Raw genomic sequence first — 20,348 nt, forward strand, 5'->3', positions numbered from 1 at the left:
TGCTGAGCAGTTTCTCACACGCTGCTCCTAACCAATGAATTTGTCAGGGATACTAAGGCAAGCCCATTTCTGGGAGATACAGGGCTTCTCTTATAGGGGACTTTGATGAACTTTCTTAGAAGTACGCTGCAGTCAAGGACTCTTCCATCCCACCTTCCTTCCTTCCAAAGGGTCAGATCTATTGGTACCTCATGGTCTGATAAGTTTCCCCCAGCTCCCTCTCTATTTTCCTTCAAAGGCCTTTCCCCTAATCTTTTGCATGATTAATCCTGCCTGATGACTGCTTCTCAGAAGGACCTGGATTAGCACAGGAAATGACATAATTCTCTGCAGCCCAGGATCAAAGTCTGTGGGGGAAGGAGAAAGCAGCAGCTATCTCCTTATTTCTCTCTCCTCCATCTCCTTCTCTTCATCTATGCCAATCCCACCCTCTAGTCCAAACCTAATCCTCGGACTCCTGCAAAAGTCTCCTAATGTTCTTCCAATTTCTCCCCCTGCTTCCCTTCCATCTATCTCCTACACTTCAGCCAGAGTGATGTTGTTAAAATGCAACTCTTGCTTAAACACTTCATAGGCCCTATTGTCCCCTGGATAAAGCCTATACTCTTTCCTGGCCGTAACAATAGTTTAATAATCCTAATTAGACTTATGGAGAGCTCATGTTATACCAGCCACAGTTCTAAATATGTTATATGTATTAACTCATTTAATCTTCATAACATCTCATTGTGCTATATACTATTATTTTGCCCATTTTACAGTTGAGGAAATTGAGGCACAGAGAAGTGAAGTGACTTGCCCAGGGTTGCTAAGGTAGTAAGAGGTGAAGCCAAGATTCCAAGCCAGGCAATCTGAATCTAGTGCCCATGTTCTTAACCATTAACAGAGACCAAATCTCTCCTAAATGCATTTCCAAGTTTGCTATTTGGTTTTTGATTTTGTGATTGGGTTTATTCTGCAGAATTTTAAAATTTTTGTATGATCCAAAGTTATCAGTATTTCTTTTCATACTTTCTGGGGTTTCTGTCATGCTTTATAAAGGGGCTTTCCCCCTCCCTCCAAGGTTAGAAAGCAGTCTCTCCCATGGCATCTTCTGGTCTTTCCACAGTTTTATTGTTATATTTTTAAATCAGGGATCAATCTGGAATTTAATTTGGTGGAAGGAGTGATATATAGATTTAGCTTTAGTTTTCTTCTTTCAAATGGCTACCCAATGCTAGTCATTGAATAACATGACTAGCATATTATATGCTATTTTCCCTACTGGTCTAAAATATCATCTTTATCATGTACTAAGTTTCCATATGCATTTGGATCTATTTCTGGACTCTATGTTCATTCAAAGCACAAATCAGCTTATTTTATTCTCCAACTTAGAATCTTTCAATGACTTCCATGGGCCTAAGTAAAACACAATGGCTCACAGTCTTCTCTATGAGAAGACTTCTCTCTGAGAGTCAACCAGCATCTGGATATCACTCTACCTACTTCCTGTGTGGCCTTAGGCAAGTAACCTAACCTCTCTGAGCCATGTCTATAAGCAATGTGGTTATTGTAAGGATTTAGCTTTGCATGGGGAGGGAGTAATGCATGTTCCAGGAACCAGACCACAGTGTCTAGAGTAACACCGTTCAATAGAATTTTCTGTGATGATGGAAATGCTCTGTAAATCAATGCTGTTGAATACAGTAGCCACAATCCACCCGCTAATAGCTAGCTTGATTGAAGAACTAAAATTTTAATTTAATTTTAATGTAAACAGTCACATGTGAGTAGTGGCTGCCATATTGGACAGCTCAGATCTAGATCCCAGAGGGAAAGAGGAGGAAGGTTTGTAATAGAGCTTAGACTGTGGAAGGCTTCGTGGGCCTCATCAGGGACTTATCTTTATCCTAAAAATTATAGGAATCAGTTAAAGGGCTTTCAGTTGGAAGGAGGAAAGCGACCATCAGATTTTAATTTTGGAAAGATTTTTCTTTAGAGGACAAGATAAAATGTGGTAGACCAGTTGGATGTATGTTGTATTAGGCTATGGAATATGAATGGTCACTTGATCTAGGATGGTAGCAGTAGAAAGAAATGGATAGATTCACAGGATATTTTGGATTTAGAAATCAATGGGATTGGGCTGATGGATTGGTTTTGAGGGAGGTGTTAGAATGATGCCTAGGTGTTGTGGCTTTGCTTACAGAGGAGCTGGGAGAGATGGTGACACCATTCATTAATAGAGAAAAAACACTAGAAGAGGATCTGGAGGGGAGATTATGACTTTAGGCATGGCCATGTTGAGACATCTAGTGATGGATATAAAGGTCTGGAGATCAGAGAAGTCTGGCTGGAGACGTCATGGGTGATGGGGAAAGGGAGATGGACCAGAGGAAAACTCGAGGCAGAAGATTGAGCCTTAATTAATGTCATTTACTGGTTAAGGAAAGGAGGAACTCCCAATGGAAAATGGCTAGAAAGGCCAGAGAGACAACAGGAGACTCTGACTTCCCAGAAACTGACTAGTCCAATGCCCCTTAGTTCACAAGTGCAGAACCAGAATTTATACCCAAAACCCATACATACACACATAGTTCATTATTTTGAACTAGAGCCCCCTCACTAGCAATAAGACCAAAGTCCTACCTTTCTGAACACCAGAACACTGTCAAGGGTGACGTGGAAACGCCCAATGGCATTTCTAATCAAAATCACTCCAAACGTTAGTTCTGGGAAGTCTTTGATCACATCATAGAACAACTCTGCTACTTCTTCCTCTAAATCCTGTTTGGGGAGAGATGTCTGATGAGGCTTTGGTAGGAAGCAAAATGCCTGGATTTTTTAAGGACAGGGTGAAAATAGTGACTAATTCATCTCTTCACCTTTCCAAGTTCTGTGGTTTTGCTGGGCCACCTAAATCCACTTTCATGGATGTTTCATACCCAGAATACTTCTATGGCTATGACTAAGCCCAAAATAGGCAAATCCACAGAGATGAATGGAGAGAATCGATAAACTTGACCTTTCCCAAGTATTAGCATGAAGGCTGTTCTAACACAGGTGTTAAGACTTTTTAACATTTATTCCTTAATTGCTTTCAGAAGAGGCCATTGATTTGACCACATGTGGTACCAAATATGAACTTGATATCACGATACGGTTGTAGTTTCAGCCTTCTTCTTTAGCTTGAAAGAAAATTGGGGCCAAAAACGATGTCAAAATGTAGGATGGGAGAGAAAAAGGTACAAACTCTCCCCTTGTATAAATATAATCCCAAAGTTCTGACTTCTACTCAGAGAAGGGGAGGAGTCATCAAAGTTATAGGAAATGAGTTAAGATGTATAAGAAACTCATTCTCCAAAAGCAAGAGCAATTTGCAAATCATTTATCATTCAGTGATATTCTAAATGAACCCCAAAAAAGATCAGTTATACTATCAAAACCACTTCAATATATGTCAATCTCCTCTCCTCTCTTCCCATTACCATCCACCTTTGTAGTTAGCTTCTCTTACCATTTCAGCTTTCGTTTCTTCTTTATTTTTTATCCTGCAGTTCCCCCAGAAAACCAGTTCATTGAAAAAGGAAGAATGGGCATGGAATTAACCTAAATGGGAGACCTCTCCTCACCCTACCCACCCTCTCAGACACAGGACTCCCCATCAGTTGAGAAGCCACCTCCCACCTCTTGAATGCAGTACCTGGAAGAAGCCGATGATGACCAAGGGTCTGGAATTCACAAACTCTGCTATCTCACTGGTGTCAGAGAACAAAAATGCTTTCTGGCTAATTTGTCTTCTCAACCAAACAACCAAGGCAGTAGATTCAACCACTCCTGGAGAGAGACATACAATTAAATGGATCCCACAGAAGTTTCCTCTTGAACTGGAGCAAGTCCTGTCTTCCCCAAGTTAAATGAGTAGAAACCTCTTGTCTTGGATTCCCACCCCTTGAAGTCCAAGGTCAGTTTCTCCTCTCCTCCCCACCTGAGCCCCAAAACGTGAACATTAACAACAGCAGCTAAACTTGACCGAGCACCTACCAAGGACCGGGCACTGGGCTGAGCATTTTGCATGTCTTACATCCCCACAATAACCCTATGGGATACATATTCTCCCAATCTTGCAGATGAGGAAATTGAGGTTCAACTTTGCCATTGGCCACTCCGCTAGTGAAGCTGGGAATCAAACCCGGGAGGAAGCATGCCCAGCTGTGTTTTCTTATTCACCCTTCAAAGTGACAGGAGGATGGATTTATTTTTTTAAAACATATAGTTTTAAAATGTAATTAAAAAGGCCAGCTAGCTCTGCACCCTTGGGAGAATTCCATTATCTCCCTGTGTCTCCAGTTCCTTAGCTGAGACCTAGATGTCCATGAGGTCATACACCCTGACTTCCATTTCTCAGCTATCATATGGGAAGTGCCAAGCACACAAAAGGCATCTAAAATCGGGACACATCTACCATATCTGGGGAGACATAATGGCGTGCCAGAATGTACTCAAGGCTACAAATGGACTTGTGTTTGCTAGGATCATCAGTTTCATATGGTGGCAGGTAATGTAAAATATTATTTTCTGTCAAGGCCTGCTATAGAATATAATGGATCATTTAAAATGAGTTTATGAGCTAAAGCAATGTTTGTTGTGAGTAGCTTTGGACAACATATTGGGTTGGCCAAAAAAGCCAATACAAAGGCCTTTATTCTTCACTCCTTCACTCGTTCATTCATTTGATAAATATGCATTGGGTGCCTATTACGTTACTGAATGCTGTGCTTGGTCCTGGGGATAAAATGGTGAGCAGAGACAAGACTATGCAGCTCTCATTCTGTTGAGGAGGACAACTATCAAATAACTGCACAAACAGCTCTCATTCTGTTGAGGAGGACAACTATCAAATAACTGCACAGACAAGGGTAAAATCACACCCAAAGTAAGTATTCAAAAGCAAAGTTCTATGAACCTATATAAAAGATACACGACCTAGACTGTGAAGTCAAGGAGAGCTTCCTGGAGGAAATCACTTATGAGCTGAAAACTGAAGGATACATAGGAGTTAACAGGAAGCAACTGGAGAAGGAAAGGCGGAGAAAACAGCCTGTGCAAAGGCCCTGTGGCAGGACAAATTGCTGCCTGGGGCTTGAGGAATGCACACTGAGTTGCTAAATCGACTGGAAAGGACACTATTTTCGGTATGTTTGCTTACTTTTCCTAAGAACATTAGGCCTTTTAAAAATTTATAATGCAGTATGTTTACATGCATAAAGGTATACAAATTATAATGTATAGTTTGATGAATTTTCATAAAATGAACACACATGTATAAATATCACCCAGATAAAGAAATTGAACGTTATCAGCCCCTCGGAAATCTCCATGGTGCCCCCTCCCAGCCACTACCCAACCCTCACCTAGAGGAAACCATTATCCTAACTTCTAACCTGCTCTTGAACTTTCTATTGAGTCATACAGTATGTGTTTAGGATCGGGCTTCACTATACGTGTGAGATGCCTCCATGTTGCACCTGTAGATTCGTTCCCCCTGCTGTGTAGCATTCCATTGTGTGAATATTCCACAACTTATTTATCCATTCCCTGTTAATGGGCATTTGGTTTGTTTATAGTTCGGGGCTATTAAGAATTAATTCTTGTGCATGTCTCTAGGGGCACATTGTATGCACTTCTGTTGGGTACATGCCCAGGAGAAGGATTTCTAGTCATGGGGACGCTGTGTCCAGCTCTAGTAGATACAGATGAGACCATTTAAAAAGCCACAGTGAATCAGGCCTCTAAAAGTTCGTAAGAGGATGATGTGGTGGTCTCAAGGGACAGAGGGGGCAGGGGAGGCTTCATGCCACCCTCAGACCATGGCTCTCCACCCACTGCAGTCACTCCCTCCTCCTGGACACCAGCCCCAAGGCTGAGTTTCTATTTTCACAGTCGTCCAAGCCATCTTTTAGGAAGAAAGAGGCACATATCATGAAAACAAACTCTTTCTCTTAAAGGCTTTGCCTGAAAAAGTTATGTCTTAAGTGACCTGAAAGGAATTGGTTTAGAAATTCTGAAAATACCAAAAAAAGGTGAATAAAACCCTTCCAAATGGGTTTGAACTACAGGTCCTCAGAACCACTGCTCTGATTTCCCTTTGTGCTACTCTCTCCCTCTGTCCACACTCCAGCCATTATCCTTATCATCCAGCACACTGGGCGTGGCATCCACCAGTCCCTCTGCCTGGGCTGTCCTTTCCTCTCAGCTCTCAAGGGCATCTCACCCTGCTTATTTAATTCTCAATTTGGTCTTTTCTTACTCTCCCCTCAATCATTCTCTATTTTATGACCTGTTGTATTTTCTTCACTGAGTCTGTTTCTGAAGCTATGATTTTTTCCTAACTTTCTCAGTAGCTCCTGAGGGGGAACAGAATATGCCACCTCAAATTCTACTACTTTGGCATATTATTTTGAATTAAAGTTACTTGAGAACTAGCCTGTGCAAGAAGGATGTCTGACCCTCCTTTGTCCCTTCGAAAGCAGGAAATAAATCTCCCATTAGAGGTACCCTCCCTATACCAGGACGGTAGACTACATCCTTATCACCAGACATAGGGATTTAAGGTCAAGAAGGTTGTATAAAAAAACCTTGTTACTTCCTCACTAATTTTCTACCCCAAGCCCAAACACCTTTGCCTTGTCGATTCTTCACAACTTTATTGTTTCTTTGTCTAAAAGTTGCCTGTTTTGGTCACTTTTTTGAGCCTCATATCTTTGGGACTCCTGTACGTATCAAATTAAATTTGTTTTTCTTCTTTTACTCTTTCTTATGTCAATTTAATTATTAGACCAGCCAAAGAACCTAGAAGGGAAGAAAGGAAACATTTTCCTCCCCTACATCCTGCAGTGCCTGGCTCACAGTAGGTGCTCAGGAAATAATTATGGGATGAATGGATGAGGTGAATGAATCATTAGATAACTCGGTTTGAGGGAACTTGATCTTGGACCCTCTTCTCTGGGATGGATGAGCTCCGTTTGCCCTTCTGGACCCCATAGGACCGAGATAGCTCTGAACTTGGCAAACAGCTTGTTTCTGAGTTCCTGCCAATCGGGCACTGTCCCCACTAGGCAGGCCCCTCTCCTGGTGCTCGGCTCTGAGCCTGAGGACACAGCGACAACCGAGGTATGAATGCCGTGTCAATGATTGACTGGGGCCAGAGCTCCGCTGCATATTTCCAGGCACAAGCTGTGAATGCAGCATTAATGGAAGGCCTGGAGGCAGCCTGAGTCCCCCTCCCTCCAGGGAGATGGCCAAGGTCAAGTCTCCCACCATCAGTCCTTGGAGACCAGAGGAGAACCTGGACTTGAAACAACAACGACTAAACCCCACCTGCCTCTGAGGGAAGTTTTCGTAAAAGTCACAGTGCAAGAGGCCAGTAAAGTACCGCCGCTCCCTTAGCTCAGGGAAGCCCTGTCAAGTGGCAGAACTGGCCTTAGTCATTCTTTTTAGGAAGTGAGAAATGGAGGCTGCTTCAAGTTCTCACAGCTAGCGCTCGTCCTAAACTCTGGGCTCTGGCTCCGTCCCGGCATCCCGCTGCCTCTTTCCATGGTTGGGGGCAATACTGAGGAAGAAGGGGATGGTCAAGCCCAGTACAAATATGGGCTGGCTCCTTAATTGTGGGGCCCTTGCAATTCCACCCCATTCAAACTCAACATATGCATTAAAAACCTAAGTGTTCCAGGCACTAGACTAGGGTCAGGAAACTAATAGTTTGAGGATAATAATAACCACATCTGCGTTTACTTAGAGGACAGCACAGTGTACAGCAGGGATCAGTCAACTGTAGCCCATGGACCAAACCTGATCTGCCAACTAATTTTATAAATAAAGTTTTATAGGGACACAGCCTCGCCCATTTGTTTGTGTATGGCTCCTTTCTCACGGCATCAGCAGAGTTAAATAGTTTCAAAAGAGATTGGTTTGTCAGGCCTAAAATATTTACTTTCTGGTCCTTTAGAGAAAATATTTGTGGATCCCACTGCTACTTAGCTGGGGAGCCTTGAGAGTTATTCCACTCTCTGCACCTCAGTTTCCCCATCCGTAAAAGCACCTCCTATACTGTGTTATGACATCTGAGAAGGGACTAGAACAGTGCCTGGAACACAGTAAATGCTTCAGACATGTGCAGACTTATTCTTTCTTCCTAGGAACCCTTGGAGGTAGATGCCTTTACCATCCCTACTTTACAGATGAGGAAATCAGAATTCCACAGGAGGAAGTGATTGTTCCTCAGGTATGTAGTGAGGATTTGAAGCCGAGGTGTCCACCAGCTGTGGCAGCCTTTTAGGAGACCCCAGGAAATGAGGTGAGATTGGCCTCTGCCCTGTGCTGTCAGTTGAGTAGACAGTGAGGAAGAGATACAATTCTGTGAGATGAGATCTTTGAGGGGGAAGCACAGGCGCCGTGGGACCACAGAAACGGTGCAGGCACCCCGATCCAGGCAGTCAGGGGAGACTTCCTGGAGGAGGTGATAGTGAAGCTTCCTGAATGGCAGAGGAGGTTCCAGGCCTGGCTCCCAGCACAAAGGGAGCTCAGACAGTCTGGAAGTCGCTATGCTGTCCCTTCTTACCTCTAAGTGGAGTTGGACCTCACCTGTCCTTCAGGAGGCGAAAGCATCCCAGAGCCTGAGCCACTCCATGAGGAGATATGGACTTTGACAAAGTAACTTGGGGCTTCTGGTTTCTTCACAGCCCTCCCCCAAACCAACACATCACAAAGGGCTCCTCGCTTAGGGTCAGTGGGTGGCCATTGAGGGTTGTCACTCGGTGCATAGGAAGCAGCAGTTTTTGTCCTTTCTCTCACTCCTGCCCTCTCTCCCCATCTCTTTCTCTTCCCCTTGCACACACCAGCCTCATACAAACCAGCTGGGAGCCTCAAGGCTCCAAGTCTTTTATGCAACCTGCCCTGAGGCTGGCTCTTCAGCGAGTCTGGCCTGTGTGTCTCACACCCACTTTGTGTCCATTCTGAGAACTGCAAGTCATCCTGCAGCCCCTGCACACGGTGGCCCTCTCCCCCCGTCCCTTTGGTTCTTGTGACAACTCTCAAACAGGCTTATTGCAAACCTGCTAAACGCCAGGCCCTGAAAAATACAAACTCAGTGTTCTGAGATTCAATCATGCAACATACACAATGGGAACATTCTACTAACATAGTAAGGGCTGTGCTGGGCACTTCTGTGTTCATTAGTTTTATCCCCTCCATCCATCTATCCATCCATTGTGCATACGTTTATGCAACCATATATTTGACACTCTTTAAACTTAGGACCTGCTATGTGTCACACTGAAGCACGAAATTCTTCAAATTTCCACAACATCAGGATATGACACACGGTAGGTTCTAAATAAAAGGGTGTAGAATAAGTAGATGAATGAGTTAACTAAATGGAGGATGATAGAAGCGGAAGGGTTTGGTAGTCACCCTGTCTCAAGCCCGTCTTGTTCTAGCAACTCCCAGTCTCCGTTTCAAGCAACCAGTGCTTCCTCGGCCTGGGACCCTGTCAAAATCATTCTAAAGTGGAAGAGTGCGGTGGGAGTGGGGAGATAGGTGAGTGGGGACCTCACTCTCTGGTCTCTATAGTTTATAAGCCATGTGCATCCCTATCCCACCTCATGGTGCCTCCAGAGCCCACCAGCTGAGATGCAAGCTGTGGTGGAGGCGGCTACACGTCCACCGAAATCTTTTACTTCCTTTAGACATAGAGCAGGGCCGTATTTCCCAGCCTTCCTGTTGGGTGGAGCGATATTCGCCATCTCCAGGCCTGGGCCACGGACACCACTGGTGGCGCCCCTTTGCCTCTCGGCACCAATAGCTGGCCAGATACAGAGGGAAGGACAGGAAGCTCGGGGGTCCTAGCGGAGGACAACGTCACAGGCTGGAAGGGAGCTGGGTCCTTGAAAGACTGTGGGGAACAGAGTCCCCTCATCTCCACCCTCTGGCTGCTAACTGGGCTCCGTGCAAGCAAGAAATAAACTTGTAATTCTGCTAAGCCACTGAAATGCAGATGTTTGTGTTTCCATAGTTAGCGTTACCTTGATTGACGCGGAAGTACCATTACCTTTGCAGCTGATGGGCTCCGATCTATTGCCCTCAAAAAACAGCTTCAACTCTGGGGCCTTCTTGACATCAAACTCCTTCCAAAGTTCCTTCTCAACCGTGATGTCCACTTTGCCAAAGCCAATCCCGTTCTTGCCTTTGCCCATGATCTCCACGGCTTTGCCCAGCTCCTCAGCTAAGTCCCTGGATTGCTCTGAGGATGGGTTGTCTGAAAGAGGCAGTATGAAGACAGAACTCACTAGAGCTTTTCCTGCATCCCTGTCTCCCAAGGAGGAGGTTTTGTCTGGCCTGCTTAGCTCCGGGGCTTTTCTGGTGCCCCACTGCTAGTGGGTAGATTCAGAAATGTGACAAGATGTGAGACACACAGTTCAGGAAATTGGTCAGTTTGGGAGACACACATCAGGTTTCTTTGGGTTCGGTAACACTGGAAACAATACAACTTTGGGCAACTTAATCTCCTGAAGCTCCAATTTCCTCATAGATAAAGTGGGGAAATAGTGGCTACCTTGTGAAGTTGTCAAAAGATTTATTTTACAATCAGTTGTATTGTGCTTATTACTTTCTAAGAGTTTTACATGGATTAAGCCATTTAATCCTCCTAGTACCCTATGGGATAGGTACTGCTATTATTATCTCCGTGTTATAGATGAGGAAACTGTTGCACAATTGAAATGACACCTACTTGCCCAAGGGCCCATGGCAGCAGGAGGTATAGCAGGATGGGACCCACTCGCTCTGGCTCTCTAACCTCCACTGGGCATGTCCAACCCTTAGCACAATGACTAGAACTTGGTCAGTACATAATGCATTCTTACTAGCACCATTATTATTGTAAAATTTATATCAGAAATTATAGTGAGGGGGAGAGAAAGGGAGAGAGAGGGAGGGAATGAGGGAGGGAGGGAGGGAGAAGAGGGGAGAGAGAGAAGGGGGAGAGGGAGAGAGAGAGAGAGAGAGAGAATGCCATCTAGTGGAACTTCCTGGACCTAACAGGCCAATTTGGGCCCCTCCAGTTGCCCTGTATCTGCATGTAATACAGCAGGGGACTCTCTCGTGGAAAGAAGGCCAGATGTGAGAAGGGTAAGGATGGAGGGAGGTTATGATGATCTCCTACGCACTCAGCCCATCCCCTTGGTCTGGGGTGTTGAAGAGACCTGACACTATCATATTGCTGGGCAGCGGGGTGGCATTTGGAGTGAGGAGCCCTTTTCTGGAAAGAGCCTCAGGGGCCTGACATGTGATCCCAGCAGCAGGAGAGGTCTTCCTGGCCTAAATGGGGGGTGGGGGTGGGGGCTAAAAGGCAGGCAGTTTTGCCTCCCTTCCTCCTGAGAGGACTGTGAAACTGCAGGCCCCTCGCTGGTCCCTCACCGACTGGTGTCTGCAGCAGGTGGGCCGAGCCAGGGCAGGGGGTCATTAATTCCCTTTCAAGCCAGAACAGTTTATCTTTTTCCAACTCCCTTGTCCATCTGGAGCATTTGGAAAAAGTGCAAATCACTTCCAATGCTATGGGCAAGTTCCAAGTCCCACAGAGAGGGCTTTTGTAAAGCAAAACCCAGAAGGCTAGGCCTGGGACAGCTGGCACACGCCCTATTGCCAGTCAGCACACCTGCTCCAGTGATGGAACCCGAAAGTGAAAGATCGTTTTCATTAAACTCCCAATCAATGGACAGGAAGTGGGAATTTTTGCCTCTCTTGTAGATCGATGCCTTTCCACGGCCTGCTTTGTCACCATCCTCGCCTTCGATACCCCCATCAATCACCACCAGCAGGTGCTGGCCTGTTGCCAGCCACTCCGGCCTGCAGGCTTCTCCTCTGCCTCCCTCGTGGAGTCGGCAGTGCCTGGCTCAGGGCTGCTAACTGACAGAGCATCCAAATCAGAGTTTCTAAGGGTACGAGCTTGGGGCAAGGGAAACACTTGTCTAAACAGTGGAGTTTTTGAGGTTCCACACACAGCCCAGTGGTCTTCAGTGTCCAAAATGGAAGTGAGAGATAGAGGTTGTGACAGCTGGGATCTGAGAGCTGGATGGATGGGACCTAACAGTAACGGTAATGGGATTCATTCACTCATTCATCTGACAAATCTTTTTTAGAATCTTCCATGTGCCAGGAAATGTTTTAGGTATTGGGGACTTAACAACAAACAGATTGATAAAAATCACTGCTCTCATTGGAGAAGGCAGAAAATAAACAAAATAAAGAAGCAGACTATATTCTATGCTAGATGCTAAGTGCTACGGAGAAAAAAGAAGCAGAGGTGGAAGTTGGGAGTGTCGGGGAATGGAGTTTAAGTAGAGAGGCGAAAGGAGGCCTCACTGAGAAGGAACGTTTTAATAAAGACTGAAGAAGATAAGGGAGCAAGCTGTGTGCTTGCTTACAGGAGGGAGAGAGTTCCAGACAAAGGAGCCATACGTGCAAAGGCCCTGAGGTGGGAGCACGTGCAACATGTTTGAGGGATGACAAGAAATCCATTGGGTCTGGAACAGAGTGAGCTGGGGTGAGGTCAGGTGACACAGGCCGTGTAGACCACCGAATAAACTTTGGCCTTTCCTCCGAGGGTTGTGGAAATTACTGGAGGGTTTGGAGCCGAGTTAGATGTGATGACTTACTCTTTTACTGGATTGTTCTGAATGTTATATGGAGATTAGACCAAAGAGAAAAAAGGAGATAGCTGGAGCCACTGTAATAATCCAGGTGAGAGATAGTAATGGCTTGAACCAGGCAAGCGGTGAGAAATGGTCAGAGCCTAGAGGGATCTTGGAAGAGTTGACAGGATTTACTGACGGATTGGAGGTGGAGTGTAAATGAAAGAAATCAAGGATGACTCTGACATTTTGACCTGAGCAACCAGAAGGATGATGATGGTGATGATGATGGTAGTAATGATAACAAGATAACAACGTTTATTGAACACTTACTATGCCAAGTGCTTTGCTACGTGTTACACGCATTATCTTGGTGAATCCTCAGAACAACCCTATGAGTCATCTGCTGTTACAGGTGAGGAATGTTAGACAAGGAAACGGAAGCCCAGAGGTTTCACAGCTAGTAAGCATGAGGCTGAGGGCAGCTCCATGGCTGACTGACTCCGAGATCCATGCGCTAACTGACCTCATAGGTAAGCTGGTCTGAAAAATGTTCCTTTTTTCCTGGAGGGGTGGGTTTCCCATCTCCCCTGCTCTGAGTGGTTCTCATCAAAGCAGATAGACTCTGGAGAGCCAAATCCACTCTTTATAATTTACAGTCCTATTTACTAGTTTCTGTCTTTTTAAAATTTGCCTTTAGGGCTTTGGAGCCTTGAATCCTGAGTGTGTAAAGGTGAAATGGATGCATACACCCCTCAGGTCTTGGTGCCTGTCTCATGAGGCATGGAGACACAACTCAGCTGTACATTCATTGGAACCTGGGCAAAGCAGTGCCCAGTGGACAGTGGACAGGCAGGGAGACTTTCGATGGGAGGCTGAGAGCTCCTATAGGTATAGCCCTCCTCAGGTTCTAACTCCACCTAAGGTTCATCTTCTGGCATATAGTGGGTACTCAATTAACATGAATTCCTGAGGTTGTCTCATAAAACAGAGACAGTTATGGTGGCTTACAGCACCGGTGGTCCAGGCAAGGTGTTTTTTAAACATCTCTGCACTTCAGTTTCCTCATCTATAGAATGGGGGTGGTAATAGCTCCCATACCTTAGAATGAGCCTACATAGTAAGACAAGGTAAGCAAAGCTCTGGCACAGAAGTGCCCAATAAACATTAACTATTATGATGACATGGGGGAAATCCTTGGTCTTGCTCTGACCAGATGCTCTCTGGGGAGGGAGAGTCCTATGGAGATATCAGGATCTTCAGCAGATCTTCTGGTTCTGGGGGAAGGAAGACAATGGTGACCAGCACCAAGTCATCCAACACAAGGCTGAGGCCTATTGTGTGGCTCTCCCGTGGGTTTTGGGGTAAACAAATGGGACCCAGGGTCGCATTAGCGTTGTCAGTGGCTCTCTGACTGTCTGCTTGGTGTGTAAATGTGTTAATGGCTAATGGACCTAGATCAATGTTTGCCTGGGTCTTTAGTAGATGACCCCAGTCTCCCTTTTCTGAGCAGCCAATGTGGGTCACGGTAGGGACTGATGGATGGGGGAGCTGTGAGTGTAGGGACTGGAGGTTAGCTCCCAGCACAGGGAGCTGGAGTCTGCATGTCTTTAGACTGTGGTTCTCAACAGGGCACATTTGGCCATATCTGGAGACATTACTTGTTGTCACATCTGGAATTCTACTGGCATCTAGTGAGTAAAGGCAAGGGATGCTACTAAATACCCTACAGTGCAGGGACACCCTCCTCACATCACACACACACACACACACACACACACACACACACACACACAGAGCAAAGAATTAGCCAGCCAGGCAGGGTCTTGGTGCTCCGGCCGGGTGTCAAGCCTGAGCCTCTGAGGTGGGAGAGCCGAGTCCAGGACATTGGGCCACCAGAGACCTCACAGCCTCATGTAATATCAATAGGCGAGAGCTCTGTCAGAGATCTCTGTCTTAACACTAAGACCCAGCTCCACCCAACAGCCAGCAAGCTCCAGTGCTGGACGCCCCATGACAAACAACTAGCAAGATGGGAACACAACCCCACCCATTAGCAGAGAGCTGCCTAAAGTCATACTAAGTTCACAGACACCCCAAAACACACCACCAGGTGTCGCCCTGCCCACCAGAAGGACAAGATCTAGCCCCAGCCACCAGAACACAGGCACCAGTCCCCTCTACCAGGAAGCCTACACAAGCCACTGAACCAACCTCACCCACTGGGGGCAGACAACAAAAACAATGGGAACTACGAACCTGCAGCCTGTGAAAAGGAGACCCTAAACACAGTAAGTTAAACAAAATGAGAAGACAGAGAAACATGCAGCAGATGAAGGAGCAAGGTAAAACCCCACCAGACCAGACAAATGAAGAGGAAATAGACAGTCTACCTGAAAAAGAATTCAGAATAATGATAGTAAAGATGATCCAAAATCCTGGAAATAGAATGGAGAAAATACAAGAAACGTTTAACAAGGACCTAGAAGAACTAAAGAGCAAACGAACAATGATGAACAACACAATAAATGAAATTTAAAATTCACTAGAAGGAATCAATAGCAGAAAAACTGAGGCAGAAGAATGGATAAATGATCTGGAAGATAAAATAGTGGAAATAACTACCACAGAGCAGAATAAAGAAAAAATAATGAAAAGAATTGAGGACAGTCTCAGGGACATCTGGGACAACATTAAACGCACCAACATTCATATAATAGGGGTCCCAGAAGAAGAAGAGAAAAAGAAAGGGTCTGAGAAAATATTTGAAAAGATTATAGTTGAAAAATTCCCTAACATGGGAAAGGAAATAGTCAATCAAGTCCAGGAAGCAGAGTCCCATACAGGATAAATCCAAGGAGAAACACACAAAGACACATATTAATCAAACTATCAAAAATTAAATACAAAGAAAAAATATTAAAAGAAGCAAGGGAAAAGTAACAAATAACATACAAGGGAATCACCATAAGTTTAACAGCTGATCTTTAGCAGAAACTCTGCAAGCCAAAAGGGAGTGGCAGGACATATTTAAAGTGATGAAAGGGAAAGACCTACAATCAAGATTACTCTACCCAGCAAGGATCTCATTCAGATTCAACGGAGAAATTAAAACCTTTACAGACATCAAAAGTTAAGAGAATTCAGCACCACCAAACCAGCTTTACAACAAATGGTAAAGAAACTACTCTAGGCAGGAAACACAAGAGAAAGAAAAGACCTACAAAAAAAAAAAAAACCAAAAATAATTAAGAAAATGGTGATAGGAACATACATATCAATAATTACCTTAAATGTAAATGGATTAAATGCTCCAACCAAAAGACACAGACTAGCTGAATGGATACAAAAACAAGACCCATATACATGCTGTCTGGAAGAGACCCACTTCAGACGTAGGGACACATACAGACTGAAAGTGAGGGGATGGAAAAAGATATTCCATGCAAATGGAAATCAAAAGAAAGCTGGAGTAGCGATACTCATATCAGACAAAATAGACTTTAAAATAAAGACTATTACAAGAGACAAAGAAGGACACTACATAATGATCAAGGGATCAATCCAAGAAGAAGATATAACAATTGTAAATATTTATGCACCCAACATAGGAGCACCTCAATACATAAGGCAAATGCTAAGAGCCATAAAAGGGGAAATCGACAGTAACACAGTAATCATAGGGGTCTTTAACACCCCACCTTCACCAATGGACAGATCATCCAAAATAAAAATAAATAAGGAAACACAAGCTTTAAATGATACGTTAAACAAGATGGACTTCATTGATATTTATAGGACATTCCATCCAAAAACAACAGAATACACTTTCTTCTCAAGTGCTCACGGAACATTCTCCAGGATAGATCATATCTTGGGTCACAAATCAAGCCTCGGTAAATTTAAGAAAATTGAAATCGTATCAAGTATCTTTTCCAACAACACTGTGAGACTAGATATCAATTACAGGGAAAAAACTGTAAAAGATACAAAGACTTAGAGGCTAAACAATATGCTGCTAAATAACCAAAAGATCACTGAAGAAATCAAAGAAGAAATAAAAAAATACCTAGAAATAAACGACAATGAAAACACAACATCCCAAAACCTATGGGATGCAGCAAAAGCAGTTCTAAGAGGGAAGTTTATAGCAATACAATCCTACCTCAAGAAACAAGAAACATCTCAAATAAACAGCCTAACCTTACACCTAAAGCAATTAGAGAAAGAAGAACAAAAAATCCCCAAAGTTAGCAGAAGGAAAGAAATCATAAAGATCAGATCAGAAAGAAATGAAAAAGAAATGAAGAAAATAATAGTAAAGATCAATAAAACTAAAAGCTGGTTCTTTGAGAAGATAAACAAAATTGATAAACCATTAGCCAGAAAAAAAGGGAGAAGACTCAGATCAACAGAATTAGAAATGAAAAAGGAGAAGTAACAACTGACACTGCAGAAATACAAAGGATCATGAGAGATTACAACAAGCAACTCTATGCCAATAAAATGGACAACTTGGAAGAAATGGACAAATTCTTAGAAAAGTACAACCTTCCAAGACTGAACCAGGAAGAAATAGAAAATATGAAAAGACCAGTCACAAGCACTGAAAGTGAAACTGTGATGAATGCAAGAATTCTTCAATATATGCAAATCAATCAATGAGATACACCATATTAACAAACTGAAGGATAAAAACCTATGATCAGGGGCTTCCCTGGTGGCAGAGTGGTTAAGAATCCGCCTGCCAATGCAGGGGACACGGGTTCGAGCCCTGGTCTGGGAAGATCCCACGTGGCCCGTGAGCCACAACTACTGAGCCTGCGCGTCTGGAGCCTGTGCTCCACAACAAGAGAGGCCGCGAGAGTGAGAGGCCCGTGCACCGCGATGAAGAGCGGCCCCCGCTTGCCGCAACTAGAGAAAGCCCTCGCACAGAAACGAAGACCCAACACAGCCTAAAATAAATATAAAAATAAATAAATAAAAATTTTAAAAAAAACCTATGATCATCTCAATAGATGTAAAAAAAGCTTTCAACAAAATTCAACACCCATTTATGATAAAAACTCTCCAGAAAGTAGGCACAGAGGGAACCTACCTCAACATAATAAAGGTTATATATGACAAACCTACAGCCAACATCGGTTCTCAATGGTGAAAAACTGAAACCATTTCCTGTAAGATGGGGAACAAGACAAGGTTGCCCACCCTCACCACTATTATTCAACATAGTTTTGGAAGTTCTAGCCGTGGCAATCAGAGAAGAAAAAGAAGTAAAAGGAATCCAAATCAGAAAAGAAGAAGTAAAACTGTCACTGTTTGCAGATGACATGATACTATACATAGAGAATCCTAAAGATGCTACTTTAGGATTACAGAAAACTACTAGAGGTAATCAATGAATTAGGTAAAGTAGCAGGATACAAAATTAATACTCAGAAATCTCTTGCATTCCTATACAGATAAACCCACGCACATATGGTCACCTTATCTTTGACAAAGGAGGCAAGAATATACAATGGAGAAAAGACAGCCTCTTCAATAAGTGGTGCTGGGAAAACAGGACAGCTACATATAAAAGACTGAAATTAGAACACTCCCTAACACCATACACAGAAATAAACTCAAAATGGATTAAAGGCCTAAATGTAAGGCCAGACACTATAAAACTCTTAGAGGAAAACATAGGCAGAACACTCTATGACATAAATCACAGCAAGATCCTTTTTAACCCACCTCCTAGAGAAATGGAAATAAAAACCAAAATAAACAAATGGGACCTAATGAAACTTAAAAGCTTTTGCACAGCAAAGGAAACCATAAACAAGATGAAAAGACAACCCTCACAGTGGGAGAAAATATTTGCAAATGAAGCAACTGACAAAGGATTAATCTCTAAAATATACAAGCAGCTCATGCAGCTCAATATCAAAAAAGCAAACAACCCAATCCAAAAATGGGCGGACAACCTAAATAGACATTTCTCCAAAGAAGATATACAGATTGCCAACAAACACATGAAAGGATGCTCAACATCATTAATCATTAGAGAAATGCAAATCAAAACCACAATGAGGTATCACCTCACACTGGTCAGAATGGCCATTATCAAAAAATCTACAAACAATAAATGCTAGAGAGGGTGTGGAGAAAAGGGAACACTCTTGCACTGTTGATGGGAATGTAAATCGATACAGCCACTATGGAGAACAGTATGGAGGTTCCTTAAAATAACTAAAAATAGAACTACCATACGACCCAGCAATCCCACTACTGGGCATATACCCTGATAAAACCATAAGTCAAAAAGAGTCATGTACCACAATGTTCATTGCAGCACTATTTACAGTAGACCTGGAAGCAACCTAAGTGTCCATCAACAGATGAATGGATAAAGAAGATGTGGCACATATATACAATGGAATATTACTCAGCCATAAAAAGAAACGAAAGTGAGTTATCTGTAGTGAGGTGGATGGACCTAGAGTCTGTCATACTGAGTGAAGTAAGTCAGAAAGAGAAAAACAAATACTGTATGCTAACACATACATATGGAATCTAAAAAAAAAAAATGGTTCTGATGAACCTAGGGGCAGGAAAGGAATAAAGACGCAGATGTAGAGAATGGACTTGAGGACACAGGGAGGGGGAAGGGTAAGCTGGGTCGAAGTGAGAGAGTAGCATTGACATATATGCACTACCAAATGTAAAACAGATAGCTAGTGGGAAGCAGCTGCATAGCATAGGGAGATCAGCTCGGTGTTTTGTGACCACCTAGAGGGGTGGGATAGGGAGGGTGGGAGGGAGATGCAAGAGGCAGGGGATATGAGGACATACGTATACGTATAGCTGATTCACTTTGTTATACAGCAGAAACTAACACAACATTGTAAAGCAATTATACATCAATAAAGATGTTTAAAAAAAGGGGGGGGGGCATTAGCCAGCCAAAATATCAATAGTGCTGAGGACGAGAAACCCCACTTTAGAACAAGTTCAAGATCAAGCATGGAAAAGGATTCTGAGAATAACCCTCTCTCCATTCCATAGGGTGATTTATAGTGTACAGATGTGCTCACAAGTGATAAGGACTTCAGGGTGGTCTCCAACCCCTTCTAGTTCCTCAAGGGCCAGCCAACAAATTTCTCTGACCATTGCAGTGACCTACAAGCCCCTAAAGACTCTGCTCCTCACTCTTCTGATCTTATTTCCCACTACTTTTCAACGACTCAGCTTAGCCACCCTGCAGATTCCCACCTCAGGGCCTTTGCACTTGCTACTCCCTCTGCCTGAAATGCTCTCCTGGAGGTTGCTGCTTTACTGCCTTCAGGTCTTTGTTCAGTTGTCACCTTCTCAGGAAAGCCTTCCCTGGCCACCCTGGCCACAACAACAGCCATACCTCCACCCACTCCTTGCACTCCCTAAGAGTTCTGCTTTTTCTCCATAGTACTTTTACCCTGAAGATATGCTACCTTTTTTACTTCTTTACCAGTTTATCTTGAGTCTCCCCTCTCTGGGATAAAAGTTCCATAAAGCAAGATGTCTGTCTGCTTTGTTCACCACTCAGTGCCTAGAATATATCTGGTATGTAATAAGTATTCAATAAATGTTGAGTGAATGTATGAAATGTCTCAATTATCAGCACAGTTTAAGATGGATTGAGTGTTAGACCTGCTC

General features: G+C 43.7%; 1 protein-coding gene across 1 annotated transcript in view; it reads right to left on the minus strand.

Moving 5' to 3' along the window:
- PDILT (protein disulfide isomerase like, testis expressed) overlaps nucleotides 1–20,348 on the minus strand; it is a 36,878-nt gene that overhangs the window by 12,021 nt on the left and 4,509 nt on the right. The window contains exons 2-4 of the mRNA XM_027098122.1: nucleotides 10,091–10,297; nucleotides 3,686–3,819; nucleotides 2,632–2,769 (exon numbers count right to left, since the gene is read on the minus strand). Of these exons, the coding sequence (XP_026953923.1) occupies nucleotides 2,632–2,769; nucleotides 3,686–3,819; nucleotides 10,091–10,297 (479 nt within the window). The remainder of the gene's footprint in view (nucleotides 1–2,631; nucleotides 2,770–3,685; nucleotides 3,820–10,090; nucleotides 10,298–20,348) is intronic.

This window comes from Aethalodelphis obliquidens, unplaced genomic scaffold (assembly GCF_003676395.1).
Source record: "Aethalodelphis obliquidens isolate GAN/ISIS:26980383/991018 unplaced genomic scaffold, ASM367639v1 scaffold120, whole genome shotgun sequence".
In the NCBI taxonomy this organism is placed as follows: Eukaryota; Metazoa; Chordata; class Mammalia; order Artiodactyla; family Delphinidae; genus Aethalodelphis; species Aethalodelphis obliquidens.